The 15203-nt window shown below is 41.2% G+C and overlaps 1 protein-coding gene across 2 annotated transcripts in view; it reads right to left on the bottom strand.

The window, feature by feature from the left end:
- Positions 1 to 951: 951 nt before the first annotated feature.
- The window catches only part of RALB (RAS like proto-oncogene B), a 31493-nt gene continuing 17241 nt past the window's right edge, over positions 952 to 15203 (bottom strand). For both annotated transcript variants that reach the window (XM_086615416.1, XM_086615415.1), the window contains 4 exons: positions 14147 to 14303; positions 12847 to 13055; positions 8663 to 8840; positions 952 to 5303 (listed from right to left, as the gene is read on the bottom strand). In XM_086615416.1, coding sequence (XP_086471542.1) covers positions 5184 to 5303; positions 8663 to 8840; positions 12847 to 13055; positions 14147 to 14260 — 621 coding nt within the window. In that variant the 5' untranslated portion in view covers positions 14261 to 14303 and the 3' untranslated portion in view covers positions 952 to 5183. The remainder of the gene's footprint in view (positions 5304 to 8662; positions 8841 to 12846; positions 13056 to 14146; positions 14304 to 15203) is intronic.

Below are 15203 nucleotides of genomic sequence, written 5' to 3'. Positions count from 1 at the left end.
ACACTTTTCATGCTATCCTCTGCTGCAGAATATTTAAAAAAAAATACTTCACTGGAAAGGAGAGCTACATAAACCACCACGGCAATCTGAAACACAGGGCAAACACCACAAAAGCACCATGTAAACAAGATTATGTAAATTGCTGTAATCCTTGGCCAGAAGTCATCAGCTAGGGGATGCTCTGCTTCCAACTTGTATGGCAGTGGCAGCAGAAACTGCACCAAAAGTTTACTATGAAGCCCATGCCTATGCCACTCCAAATTAAGTGGCATAAATAACAGTGCAGTGAGTCTGTCCTGAACCATCCTGTCTCAGAGACATCTCAGCTTCTCTGCTACAGTTTGTTCATTGCAAATCAACACTGAGAATGGGCTCTGGCACACTCAGGAGACTAAGGATCAATATTTCCACATAATGTTGCTTATTCTGAGCCAGTTATTTGAGCCACAAGACTGACTGAAGAAAGAGGAAAGCAACTCTGTCATTTACACAGTTGATACAAGCTGTCTGATCCAACTAGGTTGTGGAAAATTAACTATGAATCAAACTACTCAGTTTCAGTTCAATCCTGAAACATATGCAGATTGTTTCAGGAAAACCAATAATGGGGACCTCAGCCACCTCTGCCTCCTCTCCCTTCCCACAATCTAACATAATCATGTTACAGATCAGACACAAAGGTTAGTTCCAGACACCAAAAATCAGCAGTTGCCTGGTTCAGGAATTTGGGGATTAGACATGCTTTTAGAGTGGTGTAAAAATCAATAACGAACAAATATCATGCCTGTTTTTCTTTTTATTATCAATAGCAATACAAATCAGTTGTATTAGCATGATAATGAAAAGTGACCAGTTTTATAGACATTGAAAATGTTTGTGCCAGTTAGAGACAAAGCTCTGAAGCTATGTAAGAAAAAATACAAATTTACATTGTATAGTATAGTGTACATAGTTTAGAGGCAGTTTTATTAAATCTTGCAATCACAATCACTTCCTCTACACTAAACCTCTTTCTTGGTGTTATCTCTAACACCTTCGCCTCCCAAGAGGAACACCTGCCACTCCCATGAAATGTGGAGATTACGGTGAAAATTATAGCTTTTTTTGTTCCTCTTCCCTCCTTCTCTCAACTATAAAGTCATCAAGAGGTGAACATCACAACATATGCTTACAGCAATTAAAGAAAGCTTCTGTCTACATAAGCTCTGAGTTGAATTAATAAACAGTATCCTCTTAGCAAAAATTGATAGACCTGTCAGCCCCAAGTACTGCGTTAATGCTTTAAAAAAAGATTTTGTGAGCATTTAGTTAGATGCATTTCCCCCCACCTCTTTCTACATTGAAGGTTGCAGCTTTGTGCCTTAGACTTCAAGTATTCTTCAGTGTTACATGAGTCATATAGGATTCAACTAGAACTTCAGATGGCTATTGACATCTTACTGAAGTTTAATGCCCAGTAAACATATGCATACATCTTTCTCTTCATCAAGCCAAATGTTCACCTAGGAATTGTAGTAAAGGCATATTAGTCCGTATAAAACACATATGGCACAGGTTATTGAAGACATACTTCATGCTGCATCTATACTCTCACCTGGAGAGATGCTCCTCAAAAAAAAGAGGAGTCAAGTATGCCTTTGCACTCCTGGAGTTTAACCTGCTTTTTGAATGCAATTTCATATAACGACTTAGGCCCCGTTATAATGGGGGCTTGTCTCACACATGTTTTCTCAAATGAGAGGGAAGACTGGAGCACTTCAATATCCACAGCTAAGCCACATATGGAAGATTGCATACTGCAGTAAACAGCTCCCTGACTATATGTTCAGCCATTACACAAGAATAATATTTGAATGCTTAAGTGCAAGTGCATAGTCAAGTCTTGCATGACCTCCAGCTTCAAATATCCAGTTACTTGCCTACAGCCATGCTCCAGAAAGATTTAACAGCACGTTATACTGATGAAGAGAAGTCTTTAATTACCTAACATGCAAAGGCTGCTAGAATATACCAGCTTCAATACAGCCTTCAGGTGCCTCAGGCAGCCACGCACACACCCTCTTGCCAAAGTCCTTTGATGTACCTGATCTGCAAGTACTCATTTAGATTAGAAGCCAAAGCACAGTTTACTCTACTCACAGAAAACCCTCAAGTCCAAAGGAAGCATTTCTCTGTGCCGTTTTTTACTCACTGTAGCCAACCCACCTGATGTTGATGTCCATTGAGGTCCAGTGAAGCATACCTGGAAGTCATGCAAGGACTCTCAAATTGTATTGCCCCTGTTTAGAAGGGGATGCATTCAGGCACTTCCTCCATGAGGTGGAGGCAATAGGATTCCAGTCCAGGGAGCAGTTTTATTACCTTCCTGGTACAAGCCAAAATGCTTGTTGCCCACTGTTACGAAGTAAACAAGGCAGCTACCTTGGCTACCATGTTTTCAGCTGTGACTGGAAAGTTAAACTGAAGTTTGCCACAAGTATAGAAGAATACTGAAAAGCTGCTGTACTTAGTCTCCAGGCCTAGTCTTTCTGGAAAAGGTGACAAGCACACAACACTGAAGAGATGCAGTATCAAGCCATGAAACAGGAAGCACCTTCAAGTAAGTCCATCTCAGTGGTGGAACTTTATCAGTTGAGGGGAAAAAACAAACACCAAACCTCAGTGAGAACAGCACAGGGACTGTAAGAACAGCAGTGGCAGACTCACTGTTGCGAGTAGAAATTCATCTGTCCTATCAAATACTGTCAGGTACGTTAATCTTAAAGAGAGCAAAGGTCAAAGCATGCAAGTCTCTTGAGCCAATACAGCTGAGCTGCTCATTGTGAGCTTTGCTGAGTTCGTTATTCATATAGCAAGGAAAGCTTATTCTGTTTTGTTAGCCACATTTTACAATCCGCCTCAGAGGGGCTTGACCTAGATAAGCTTGTAATGTGAACTCAACTGTTGTTTATCCTTTAGGTTAATTAAGGACTTAACCTTTAGGTCTCAACTAAAATGACACTTAAGTGAGTTGCATTCCTCCAGAAGTAGGTGTTCATTTGCTGTATGCACAACGTGCACTCAAAATGGGCTTCATCCATGGAAGCTCAAGAGGAAACTTTGTTAGTGAAGTGTTACAGCTTCAAGTGTCCCATTAGATGCTTCGGCTTTAGACATAGGTGACACAGCTCAAATGACAAGTTCCATAAGCCAGCAGGCTTCCAGCCTCTGCTTCAAAGCTGTATTGTCAATTTGCTTTCTAATACCAATTACTCTGTTCAAAGATAAATATTTCCAGAATTGGTTAATCATTCTTTCTGCACATACAAGGTAACATTAACGGAGAAGGAATTTAACTTGACAAGAATGAAGATTACAGCACCTTTTATTTAGTACAGTTTCCCCAATCCAATGAGTTGCCTGACAAGTTGAACTAGTTATGGAAGACAATGAGTTTGCGATAAGTCCCTGTGAAACCTCATATCAACAGAGGTTCTGATATCTAACACATCTTACTTTTTTCAAAGTTCAGAAGTGGAATGCACAAGAGCAATCTAGTACATGTTAAAAAATGTTTTTTCAACCTCAAAGTACAATACTAAGTACTGAACAGTATTAGCTACCCCTTCACCTCAAAAAGAAGCAATATTCATTAATTTAGTGCTGCAGCGTGCTTCATTGAACAGCCACATAGCATATTCCTTTCACGAAGTAACTGTGTTTTAAGCTTTCAGTTAACAGGCAAGATACAGTCACTGCTTTAAGTCTCTCTACTCCTTCAAAATAGAGGACAGCCATAAATCATTAAGAGATTCCATAATCAGAAGAGACAGTTACATTCCACAACAGTGACAGAAGTATTTTTTTTTGGCAACTGCACTTAAACTGCATCAGAAAGCTCAGTTCAGTCAGCTGACAAGAGGACCTGCTAAGCAATGACTTTTCTTCCATTTCTAGGCTGGTTTTTGTTGATCAGTACGTGACCACCATTCCATCACGGACAGCAAAACTCAACATGCATCTCCATGTGCTAGGTTGCTGTGCATCAGAAACAGTACATATAAAGTTAACAGTGAGTAACAGACATGGCAACTGCTTAACTTCATTTGCTTTTTGACACCATACAACTCACTAGCCAGCTAATCATAGAGAGGTAGCATGTATGCCTCACCTATTCCAAGTCATGATTGTGTGATGTGACCCATCCTTACTGAAAGTCTTCATCTTCAGCAAGGCAAGAAACAGATGCAGATGTTCCCACTTCTCCAACATGATCACAAGTGTTCCAATATAAACAAAACCAATGAAATCACGACTTTGATTTTTACTATTCCAGTCCCAGGGAGGGGAAGAATGATGGATGCAGAGGGAGTTTAATTGAGAATAACCACAATACATGGAAGAAACCCAGGACAGAATTTCAAGGGGATGGTGATAATGTTATTCCTTTGAAGAAAGGCTTACAGTTATTTTCTCACCCCATACCACTAATTTAAGGATGAGAAGATAGACCAGTGGGGAATGCACCCAGCCGGTATTTAAATATCAATTTTTGTATTGCCTAAATAAGTCTCAATTGAGCCGATAGGCTTGATTCATGAATGCTGTATTGACTAAACAGAACATGGAATAAAGTTTGTTTTGAGTTGACTCTCAAATGTCAGTTGCTATTTCTTACATGGAGCATGGGGAAGAAGCCAGCAGACTTCAATGTAAGAAATATCAGGGACAACTAACAGAAGATGGAGACTCAAACCCTTTACCAGATATCATCTAGCTTTTCTGCAGTTTGCAACATGGAGGAGGGCAGCAACAGTGGAAAAAAAAAAAACATCTTTGAACCTGAACAGCTGTGCTTGTTAAGGCCAGTAGAGGTTCAAGAGAAACATATTGAGATAAACATTAGAGTAAACTAGGAAGTTAATACGAAAGTACTTTGTATAACCAAGCAGAAGGATTGTAGTTCTGAAACTGTCTCTAGTTTTGAAAGACATAGGAAGACAGAGCCCATTTCAGTTTAAGTAGGCATAGGTTTTGTTGGATACCAGAAATGGTTTCAAAGTTCTGTTTTCACATTTTGAAGGTGTGATATGCAAAGCAAAAGATAAGGGAGCCAATACAGACTTCCTTTCATGAATCCAGCCCTATATCCTTAGTGGTATCTTATCCATGCCACCTGTAGTTAGATTTTACAGTTCCAAGTGTCACAGTAAGCAACATCTTTCTTTAAAGCTTTTCTTGTTCTTGCCACTTTTCTTGCCATTCTTGTCTTTGTTTTCTGACATCTTCTTTGCTCTGATTTCTCTCATTAAATCAAAGAATACCTAGAAGGGAAAAATAAAGAAAGATTAAACGAGATCTGCAACCAGAAAGCAGACAAAAACCACTGTATTCAGCAGCTAATAAAGATGCAGCACCACACTGCAGCTAATGTAGCAGAAGTGAGTCTAGACACAGGTCTCAGTGATAAACTCAACATCAGAATTATGTAGCATGTCAAGCCGTGGAAAGTAGGATAATCTCACCTGGCTGCCAAATCATTCAACGGCTCTGTTTTAAGAGCTTTTTATTGAGTATCAGTCTTGCACAAAAGTAGCATCCAGAGTTCATGAGAACATTTGCCTGTGCCTAGCAAACTTTTCCAGGCAAATCACTCTTGTTAGCTGTGCAAGCATTTAGTCCCATCCCTTCCATGTAGTTACAAGCACACTCTCTGCTGGGTAGTACTCTGCCTGTTTTATAATTTAAAAGCTGCAGCATTCAAGTCAGTGTCAGGCACAGAAAATTCTCAGACTATGTTATAAGAAAGATTCAGAGAAAGTCATTACTCTGATGTTTTCTCCAAAATTTTAGCTGATTTCACTCCTGTATGCCCGATGTATAGGTACGTACCACTTAAGACATAACAGCTGTTTTACTGTAGTGAGTTATTGGGAAAGTGATTTTTAGGATTACAGAATGAGAGTTTAGCGTCACTCTACAGAGTTAAGCTTTTTTTTTTTAAAGGGGAACTACACAGGTCTTTGATACTGGGAAACAAGACCACACTGATGATCAGAACTAGAGTAGTTTACCACTCAAAATCCTTTTAAGATTTTACTTATTCTACTACAGTGCCAATGCACAATCATCACAATGGAGGATAACTTGTCTTAACATACACAAAACCGTGCTTATATAAACGATAACCAGCATGTCACACAAGCTAGCTAGAAGACCTATGAGAGTAAGTCTAGAATATCATGACTATCATTAATCCCAACTGATCAGAAAGCTAGTTTAAGTATAACACAGGCTAGGCATTTGCTAGTCACATGAGACAGCGCATGGGCAAAAGCAAGTCTAGGTATTCATGTTTTACTACATCACCCAGTTTATACATCTGACAGTCTGACTTCCTTGTAACATTCCACAAGTCAAAATGGTTCTTTACCAAATTTAAATTATGCTATGTCCTTTAAAACCAAAAGGCCTCAATTCAAGAGTTTCATAAACACTTTTAACCAAGAATGAGAGAAACAGTTCCTACTAGATAACTTATGCACCAATAGCATTTCCATTAGTTTACTAACATAGATTAGTAGAACAGAAAGCTATCTACAAGAACTTGGAGTACAACTAGCTGCAAATGTTCTTTGTTCAAAGAGAAAGATGCTTACAACTTGTAATCTTTAAACAAATGCAAATTACCAAGCCACACCTTTGGAGTCCTTAGGGGGCCCAACAGTAACTTCAGATCATCTCTGTGGATTGGTGAAGTCAAAAAGCACCCTTTTCTTCAAGAAACTCCCAGTACACACGGAATGAAGGGAAGGCTCGAAACTGGTATTTCCCTACTGGATGAACACTCCATACTTGTAACTTACCTCTCTTCTGGAATAACCCACCACCACCACTGTTTATGCAAGAAGCTAGCAGCAGAAACATGCTGAGAATGACTGTCCTAGACCAGCACGGACAAGTCGAAACAGGACAGGGAGACAGCAAGAAGAGTTCTTACACAATTCACAGTAGTCTTGGCAGAAAACAAGAATGAAGTCTTCAACATTAGCTACACCATATGTAGCTTTGTAGGGAAAGAGGAACAATTTAAGTGTCTAGAGCTTGCTATTTATTGCTGTTATAATAATAGGACACAGCCTATAAACAAAATAACATAGAAGGAGGTGATTTGAGACAGCCAGCATGGCTCCACCAAGGGTAAGTCCTGTCTGACTAACCTAGTGGCCTTCTAGGCTTCCATAAGGCCTTTGACACAGTCATCGTCTTCCCCCCTCCGCCCCACCCGCAACATCCTTCTCTCTAAATTGGAGAGACAGGGATTTGATAGGTAGACTGTTCAGTAGGTGAGGAATTCATTGGATGGTCACATACAGAGGGTAGTCATCAACGGCTCAATGTCCAGATGGAGACTGGTGATGACTGGTGTCCCTCAGGGGTCCATATTGGGACCAGAACTGTTTAATATCTTCATCAATGACATAGTGGGATTAAGCACACCCTCAGCAAGTTTGCTGACAACGTCAAGCTGAGTGATGCAGTTGAAGTGCCTGAGGGACAGGATGCCATCCAGAGAGACCTGGACAAGCTCAAGAGTGGGCCCATGTGAAATTCATGAAGTTCAACAAGGTCAAGTGCAAGGTCCTGCACCTGAGTCAGGGCAACCCTTGGTATCAATACAGGTTGGGAGATGAAGGGATTGAGAGCAGCCCTGCTGAAGAGGACTTGAGGGTACTGGTGGATGAAAAGCTGGACAGGAGCCAGCAATGTGTGCCCATAGCCCAGAAGGCCAACCATGTCCTGGGCTGCATCAAAAGAAGCATGGCCAGCAGGTTGAGGGAGGTGATTCTTCCTCTCTACTCTGGTGAGACTCCACCTGGAGTACTGTGTCCATCTCTGGAGTCCTCAGCACAGGAAAGACATGGACCTGTTGGAGCAGGTCCTGAGGAGGCTCACAAAAATGATCAGAGAGATGGAATACCTCTCCTATGAGGAAAGGCCAAGAGAGCTGGAGTTGTTCAGCATGGAGAAGAGAAGGCTGCAGGACAGCGTTATTGCAGCCATTCAGGACCTAAAGAGGGCCTCCAAGAAAAGTGGGGACAGACATTTCAGCAGTGCCTGTTGCAATAGGACAAAGGTAATAGTTTTAAACTACCAGAGGGTAGGTTTAGACTAGATATACGGAAGAAATTTTTTTACAATGAGGGCAGTGAAACACTGGGAACAGGTTGCCTAGACAGGTGGTAGATCCCTGGAAACATTCAAGGTCAGATTGGACAGGGCTCTGAGCAACCTGATCTAATTGAAGATGTCCCTGCTTATTGCAGAGGGGTTGGACTAGATGATCTTTAAAGGTTCCTTCCAATCCAAACTATTCTGTGATTCCATGATTCTATTTCCAGGAATCCTTAAACCGATTTACCCAATGTACTTTGTAAAAGCTATTGGTTCAGGTACAAACAGTTAAAACAAGGCAATAGCAAACTTGTATCAGGTCTCTGGCTTCTATAAGCTAGGTATCTGCTTAAGTGTACACATTCCAGTACATTCATTTATTTTAGATAATCTAGACTTTCAGAAGCCCACCTGCGGATTTGCTTCTGTCCCAGAAGAGCCAAGTATTATTCACTCAGCTACTAAACAAGTAGTAAGACTCTAATTGAGCATATGTCATTTGTCTTACCTTATCTACATTCGCTCTAGTTTTGGCAGAGGTTTCTACATACTGCACGCCCCACTCCTCTGCCTTACTTCTAGCCTCTTCTACAGGCACTTGTCTGCGCTCTTCCAAGTCAGATTTGTTTCCCACTACTAGTAAAGGGATTTTATCCTCTTCAGCCTTCACACGCAGGATCTGTTCCCTAATGCATCAGGTATTCAAAATAAAAATAGCTGTGTTAGTAGTAGCAACAAAAAAACCCACCCTTATCAGGAGTGGATCAAGTGGTCTGCATATTAATAGTGTTTACAACATTATTTAACAGTACATTTCCCAACACACACGTAAAATTATTCCAAGTTTAACATACTAATGCTATGGGCTTTATGCTAATAAAAGCCTCACACACCCAGGAAGGCATTTTTACCATTTAGTTAATAAGTTTACTACCCAGGCTCTAATAAAGAAGAGCTGTATGACAGAAGAGCAACTCACAACAGGAGTTCACAGATGAATGAGGAAAAGAGTGAAACTTGGCAAACACGGCACTTGTACCTTGGCATTCAGTAACCATCTTCAATTTCCAATCTACATCCCACCTCAATATAGGTCTGGGCAACAACATGGCTTTGACAAAGCAGTAGGTTGAGAACAGTCTAAGTAGCTGGCAGAGACCATTCTTAATAGCTACCTAAACTTTACACAAAGGAGAGAGTTACTTAATAGTGCTGAACTAAAATGCTAGCCACCTTCCTCCTTCAAAGACTCCAAGAAAACATTTGAACCATCACATTAACCTAGCTATCTCTTGTCATTGTAAGAGGACCTCTCAGCATCAAGGAAAGGAGTCAGTGCGATGCTGCAGGTCAGCCTCAAAGTCTATGCTATTATTGGAGTAAAACATGAGATGAAACCAGACTGACACATGCTGCTGTCCATCCCGTACTCTAGAAGAACTGTACCAGTCAACAGTTATTTTTAGATTGATTCATTTTGTTATGAACAAGAGCCAAACTACGTACGAGCATGGTGCTACCACCTCTCATCCCACTGAGTTACCACACTGCTTCAGATGCTTGCACTTTCCGTCCACAAAATAACTGAATGTACGTAGAGTACGTGAGAATCTAAGATAGTGTTAACACTGCAGCAGACATTCTGCTGCTGCATTCAACTGTACCTTCACACATTTTCAGATTATAGAGGCACTTAAAGCAAACACTGAATGCAGGAGAGCTAGGGTTTAACGACAAGCCCACAGCTCCTTCAGTATTGCACTTTTTCTTAGTTTAAGAATTCTGGAAGTTACAGGATCAATACCACCAATCTGTAGTTTAGCCCATGATGCTGGACTCATACCACCTATTCCCCACCTCGTTCCTGGGGAAGAGTTTTCCAAGGAGCCGGTTCTTACATGTCAGCCCAACTAAATTAGTTTCGCTATTTGTTTACTTCTGACCCATAAAAATAGGAGGTCCTCTACCTCAAAGCTTTTAGGTCCTTCTTGCTCATCTTTAGGGCTAGCATTGCTTTTTCATTGTTTTGTTGTACTGGAATCTTGAACCAACACACAATTACCCTAGTTACATAAGTCTGGCAAAACCCACAAACTGCCAAGATAAACACTCCTACTCCTTTTCACCCAAAGCCTTAAGCCTAGGGTTTAACCTTACATTTCACTTCAGCACACAAGCCAAAACTCAGGCTGGGTACTTCAAGTATCTAATTTTCTTCCTGTTTTTTGAATGGTATATGACTTTTTCCTCATCTTATAGTAGGAGCAGTCTGAGTACTCAGTTTTGCAGTCCTACAACTGTTTAGCTCTTCTAAGTGCTCCAGTTGGAGCAAACTAAGCAGAAGAGCTTTGCTTGTGTGCCCTACGACTGTGTAGCCTTCTGAAGTCTAGCGAAGTCACGGAAGTATTATGAGACAAAGGAACAATAGTTTTATACCTCTTAAAAAATTATGCAGTCTCCTATTACTGTTGGAACAGCATAATATATTAAGAACCTTGACCAAAGTCATAGAATGGTTTGGATTGGAAGAGACCTCAAAGATCCTCTAGTTCCAACCCCCCTGCCACGGGCAGGGACACCTTCCCCTAGACCAAGTTGCTCAAAGCCTTATCCAACCTGGCCTTCAACACTTCGAGGGATGAGGCAGCCACAACTCCTCTAGGCAACCTGTTCCAGTGCCTCAGCACCCTCAGAATGAAGCAGTTCTTCCCTATACCTAATATAATCCACCCTCTTTCAGTTTAAAGTCATTGATCCTTGTCCTATCACTACAGCCTTGCAAAAAGTCCCTTTCCAGCTTTCCTGTAGGCCCCCTTTAGGTACTAGAAATACTGGAAGACTGCTCTAAGGTCTCCCCGTAGCCTTCTCTTCTCCAGTGTTTCTTCATAGGATAGGTGTTCCAGCCCTTGGATCATCTGTGTGGCCTTCCTCTGGATCCGCTCCAACAGATCCATGTCCTTCTTCAGTTGGGAACTCCAGAGCTGAACACAGTATTCCAGGTGGGGTCTCACGAGAGTGAAGTAGAGGGGTAGAATCACCTCCCTCAACCTGCTGGCTACACTTCTTTGGATACAACCTAGGACATGGTTGGCTTTCTAGGCTGTAAGCACACATTGCCAGATCATGTTGAGCTTCTCAACGTGCCCAAGTCCTTCCCCTCAGGGCTGCTCTCAGTCCATTCTCCACCCAGCCTGTATTTGTGCTTGGGATTGTCCTGACCCATGTACAGGACCTTGCAGATGGCCTTGTTGAGCTTCATGAGGTTTGCATGGGCCCACCTGTCCAGACTATCAAGGTCTCTCTGGATGGCATCCCTTCCCTCCAGCATGTCGACTGCTCCACATAGCTTGCTGTTGTCCGCAAACTTGCTGAGGGTGCACTCAATCCCACTGTCCATGTCACCAATAACAATGTTAAACAGTGCCTTTCCCAATATCAACCCCTGAGGAACACTACTTGTCACTAGTCTCCACCTGAAGATTGAGCTGTTGACTGCAACTCTGAGTGAAACGATCCAGCTAACTCCTTATCCACCAAGTGGTCCATCCTTCAAATTCATGTCTCTCCAATGGAGACAAGGATGTCATGTGGGACAGTGTCAAATGCTTTGGACAAGTCCAGGTAGATAATGTCAGTGGCTCTTCCCTTACCCACCCACTGTAACTCTTCTCTTCATAGAGGGCCATCAAGTTTTTCAGGCATGATTTGGCCTTAGTGAAGCCATGTTGGCTTAGAGTGTGAGGGGAGTTTGCCATAGCTTTAAGAAAATCCTAGCAATAGGTGTCTACCTTAGCACCAGCATTTGCATTACCATTCAGTATCTGTTAACCTTGTACCACTGAAGCAAAGTGAACATAAGCCAGACTGATAAAGAGCTTTTATTCTGGCAAATATAAGGAAATCTTAACACTTTCCCTATGTTTTGACAAGTTCTACTTCAAGTTGTACAGCCGTCCTAAGGAATCTCTGGATTACCTTCTACACTGAGGCAACAGCTATTATCAAATCAGAGTTAGAACATCTGCCCTGAAGAACCCCTCTACATGAGTTCTGAGACCAGAACAATAGATGAAACCCCTTGTTTTTCTTTTACATTACACAAGCAGTTTCTGTGCTCAGTCTGGTGCTGATTTTTACATTAGAACTGCTAATCTCAAGAACAAAAATGGAAGCATTTACTACTTCTGTTCGTCTTTCTAGGAATACATCTGCCTACAATAGTACTGCTTGGCCGCCAACTCTTGTTTGGCACCAATCCATACCTGAGAGTGGAGGCTAATCCTTCCTTTCCTTAGAGCACCTGCTTCTAGCAGTAAGCAACACAGTGTCTGAAACCTGGCCAAAAGGCAGACTTAATTCCAGAAGTACTGCTCTAAGATAATTAAACTTCACATCCACAAGAACTGAAAATTGGCTTGAATACGCATGTTTTAGGAGTCCAAGAATCTGTTACTTGCCTGAAGATGCTGCTGGCATAATGTACTCATAAGTTGAAGGCATGAAGGCAACTAGAACCAGAGGCTAGATACTGTGGTTTAAGTTAACAGTTACTGAGAGGAAAATGGTTGGAGTGCCATGTCTATTGACCAAATAGTAAAGGACAGAAAAGCTACAGCTCTTTATCCTAAGACTAGTTGTCAGAGCAACATAAGAACCAGATATTTCCCCCTGCCTCGGAGAGAAACTACTTACCGAAACTCTGCCGTTGCTGTAAAGGATTCATGCTCTGTTATTGAGAAGACTAGAAGAAATCCTTCCCCACTGCGGAAATAGTTATCTCTGATAGCTGCATAATCCTCCTGTCCTGCTGTGTCCAGAATGTCTATCTGAACTTCTTCACCATCCAGAACTACTTTCTTTCTATAGCTGTCAGCCTTGGTAGGTTCATAGTCTTCTACAAACTGAAGATGACAAGACAGGGATTAGTGTTTAGAATTACTGTCAAATGGTCTCAGTATTTGTACATATCATTCTTTCACTTTAATGACAGTTAAAATCCTGAAAACCTTCTCATAATTCAGTTAGCTACCAAGTTCCATCACTTTTTTTGGTTTTACTATAAAAAGCAAATTATTTAAGCACTTAATACATGAAAAAGCCAAGTCCGCCTAATCAAGAGAAACAAGTCTTGCTACATGGAACACTCACTGTTCAGCAATTTCAGCACAATTTAAGGGACAAAGATACACTATAAACTACCAGCAACCTGGTGGCATTATCTAGATCTCTAATTTCAAGAAAAAACACTTTAAGTGTGCTTCAGTTACAGCTATCTGAAGCTCCAACCAACACAAAGCCACCGCCAGTTCAACTTGTAGTTCTGTACTGACAGCACACATCCAACATGGGCTCCTTACCTTTGCACCTCCTTCCTCTCAGCCTCAAAGTACAACAAAAGGCTGTGCCACGAGCCTGATTAAGTTGACTGGCCTTCACTAATGCTGTCATGGTTTGATGTGGAGGGCCACCTGTTCAGACATTCACATCACCACAGTACGTGTGGACAGTCTATAAATAAAAGCTTCGGGACTATAGGATCATTTATTCCTTCACATAGCAGCCTAGATTGTCTGATCTAGCTTCCTATATACCAGTATGGAAGAACTCATGCTATGAGCATGCCTACTTTATCATCCAGCTCAGAATGAGCTGGAATGCTTACTTCTGACCTGAACTTTAACTGGTATAAAAGAAACTGCAACAAAATTAAAGTTCAATGCCAACTGGTAACAGCCTCTGAACACTCAAAGACAAGCACATTCACATACTGCATGTCTTTTGAAGGCTGTTCTTTCACTAATAAGCTTTAATTTTGTCACCTTTAGCCAAAGATGTTCCCAGAGGGCACCCTTCCCAGATTCTTACATTCTTCTCCTGCCAGTCAGGCCACCACATCTTTTGCTACTTACAGCTTACTAAACTTTTTTAGTGGGACAGGAGAACTAAGCATATCTGTTGGTGCTTTCGGGAAGCTGAACCAAAAGCTACTTACCTCATCATACATAAATTGAAGAGTGAGTGCAGATTTGCCCACACCTCCACTGCCAACCATAATTACTTTATGGAGGGCCAAGGAACTCTGGTTCTTGCTCTTGCTGGCAGCCATTGTCCTGCTTGCCACAGATGAAATGCCAGGCAACCAATCAGACCTGCAGACAGAAGAAACACAGTCACCATCCACAACACTGGTGACATCATGGTAGCATGCAGGTAAAGCATCTCACTAGTGCTGAAAGACCAGATTAAAACCCTGCCTAGCAAGCCTGAAGAATGGGCCATTTCATTGCACTGGCAAACAAACCACGTCACTGATGTCTAAAGTATGAGTAGGAATGAGGTATTAGAACAAATACCTTTTATCTGTGACAACAGTACCATTAATAAAAGTGCCAAAAGTTTCTCAAAGCAGCTACTAGCTGAACAAGCAGTTCTTATTTGTAAATCCACCCTACATGACTGCTATCTAGAGTAGTTTCCAAAAAAAACAACCCCACTCTCTGAAACAACATGAAATTAAGTGGCTTTTATTGTTCTTGCTATAAGGCTTTATACCTTTCTAAAATATTTCTTTAATGTTGATGCAGCTTAGTTTCAACCTGGAAGCAGAGCTATATCTTAGATCTGCTAACAAGCAGAAAGATGACTTTTGATCTCCTCTCTATGTAGGCTAAGAAAAAAGCAGAAATACACAGTAAATTCTGGCAGGAACAAGTTGCAAAATCTTTCAGTAGAAATTCTTATGACATGGCATTAGTATTTATTTTATACTCTTCCTGCCTTTTGATGCTGCAAATCTGATTTGCTCTTGAAAAAAAAAAGAAACAAATCCTGCTTTACTGTAGGATAATTGAGAAATTCTCAGTTGTTATTCTTCTCCTGATGTTGTCAAGCCATAAAAGAGTAAGCTTCAATAACAAGTACTAGTTAACAAGTCTTTGGGTGTCATGCAAACGGAGTAATCAATTGCTGGGGACATCTTAAAAATAATACTGCTTTTTTTTTTTGAGGAGTAGCTGGACACAGTAGTTGTGACAAACACAAGCATCAGC

The sequence above is a fragment of the Tauraco erythrolophus genome, chromosome 8, assembly GCF_009769465.1.
Source record: "Tauraco erythrolophus isolate bTauEry1 chromosome 8, bTauEry1.pri, whole genome shotgun sequence".
Taxonomy (NCBI): Eukaryota; Metazoa; Chordata; class Aves; order Musophagiformes; family Musophagidae; genus Tauraco; species Tauraco erythrolophus.
The sequence above is the reverse complement of the archived record's forward strand: the minus strand, read 5'-3'. Positions and strand labels throughout refer to the sequence as shown.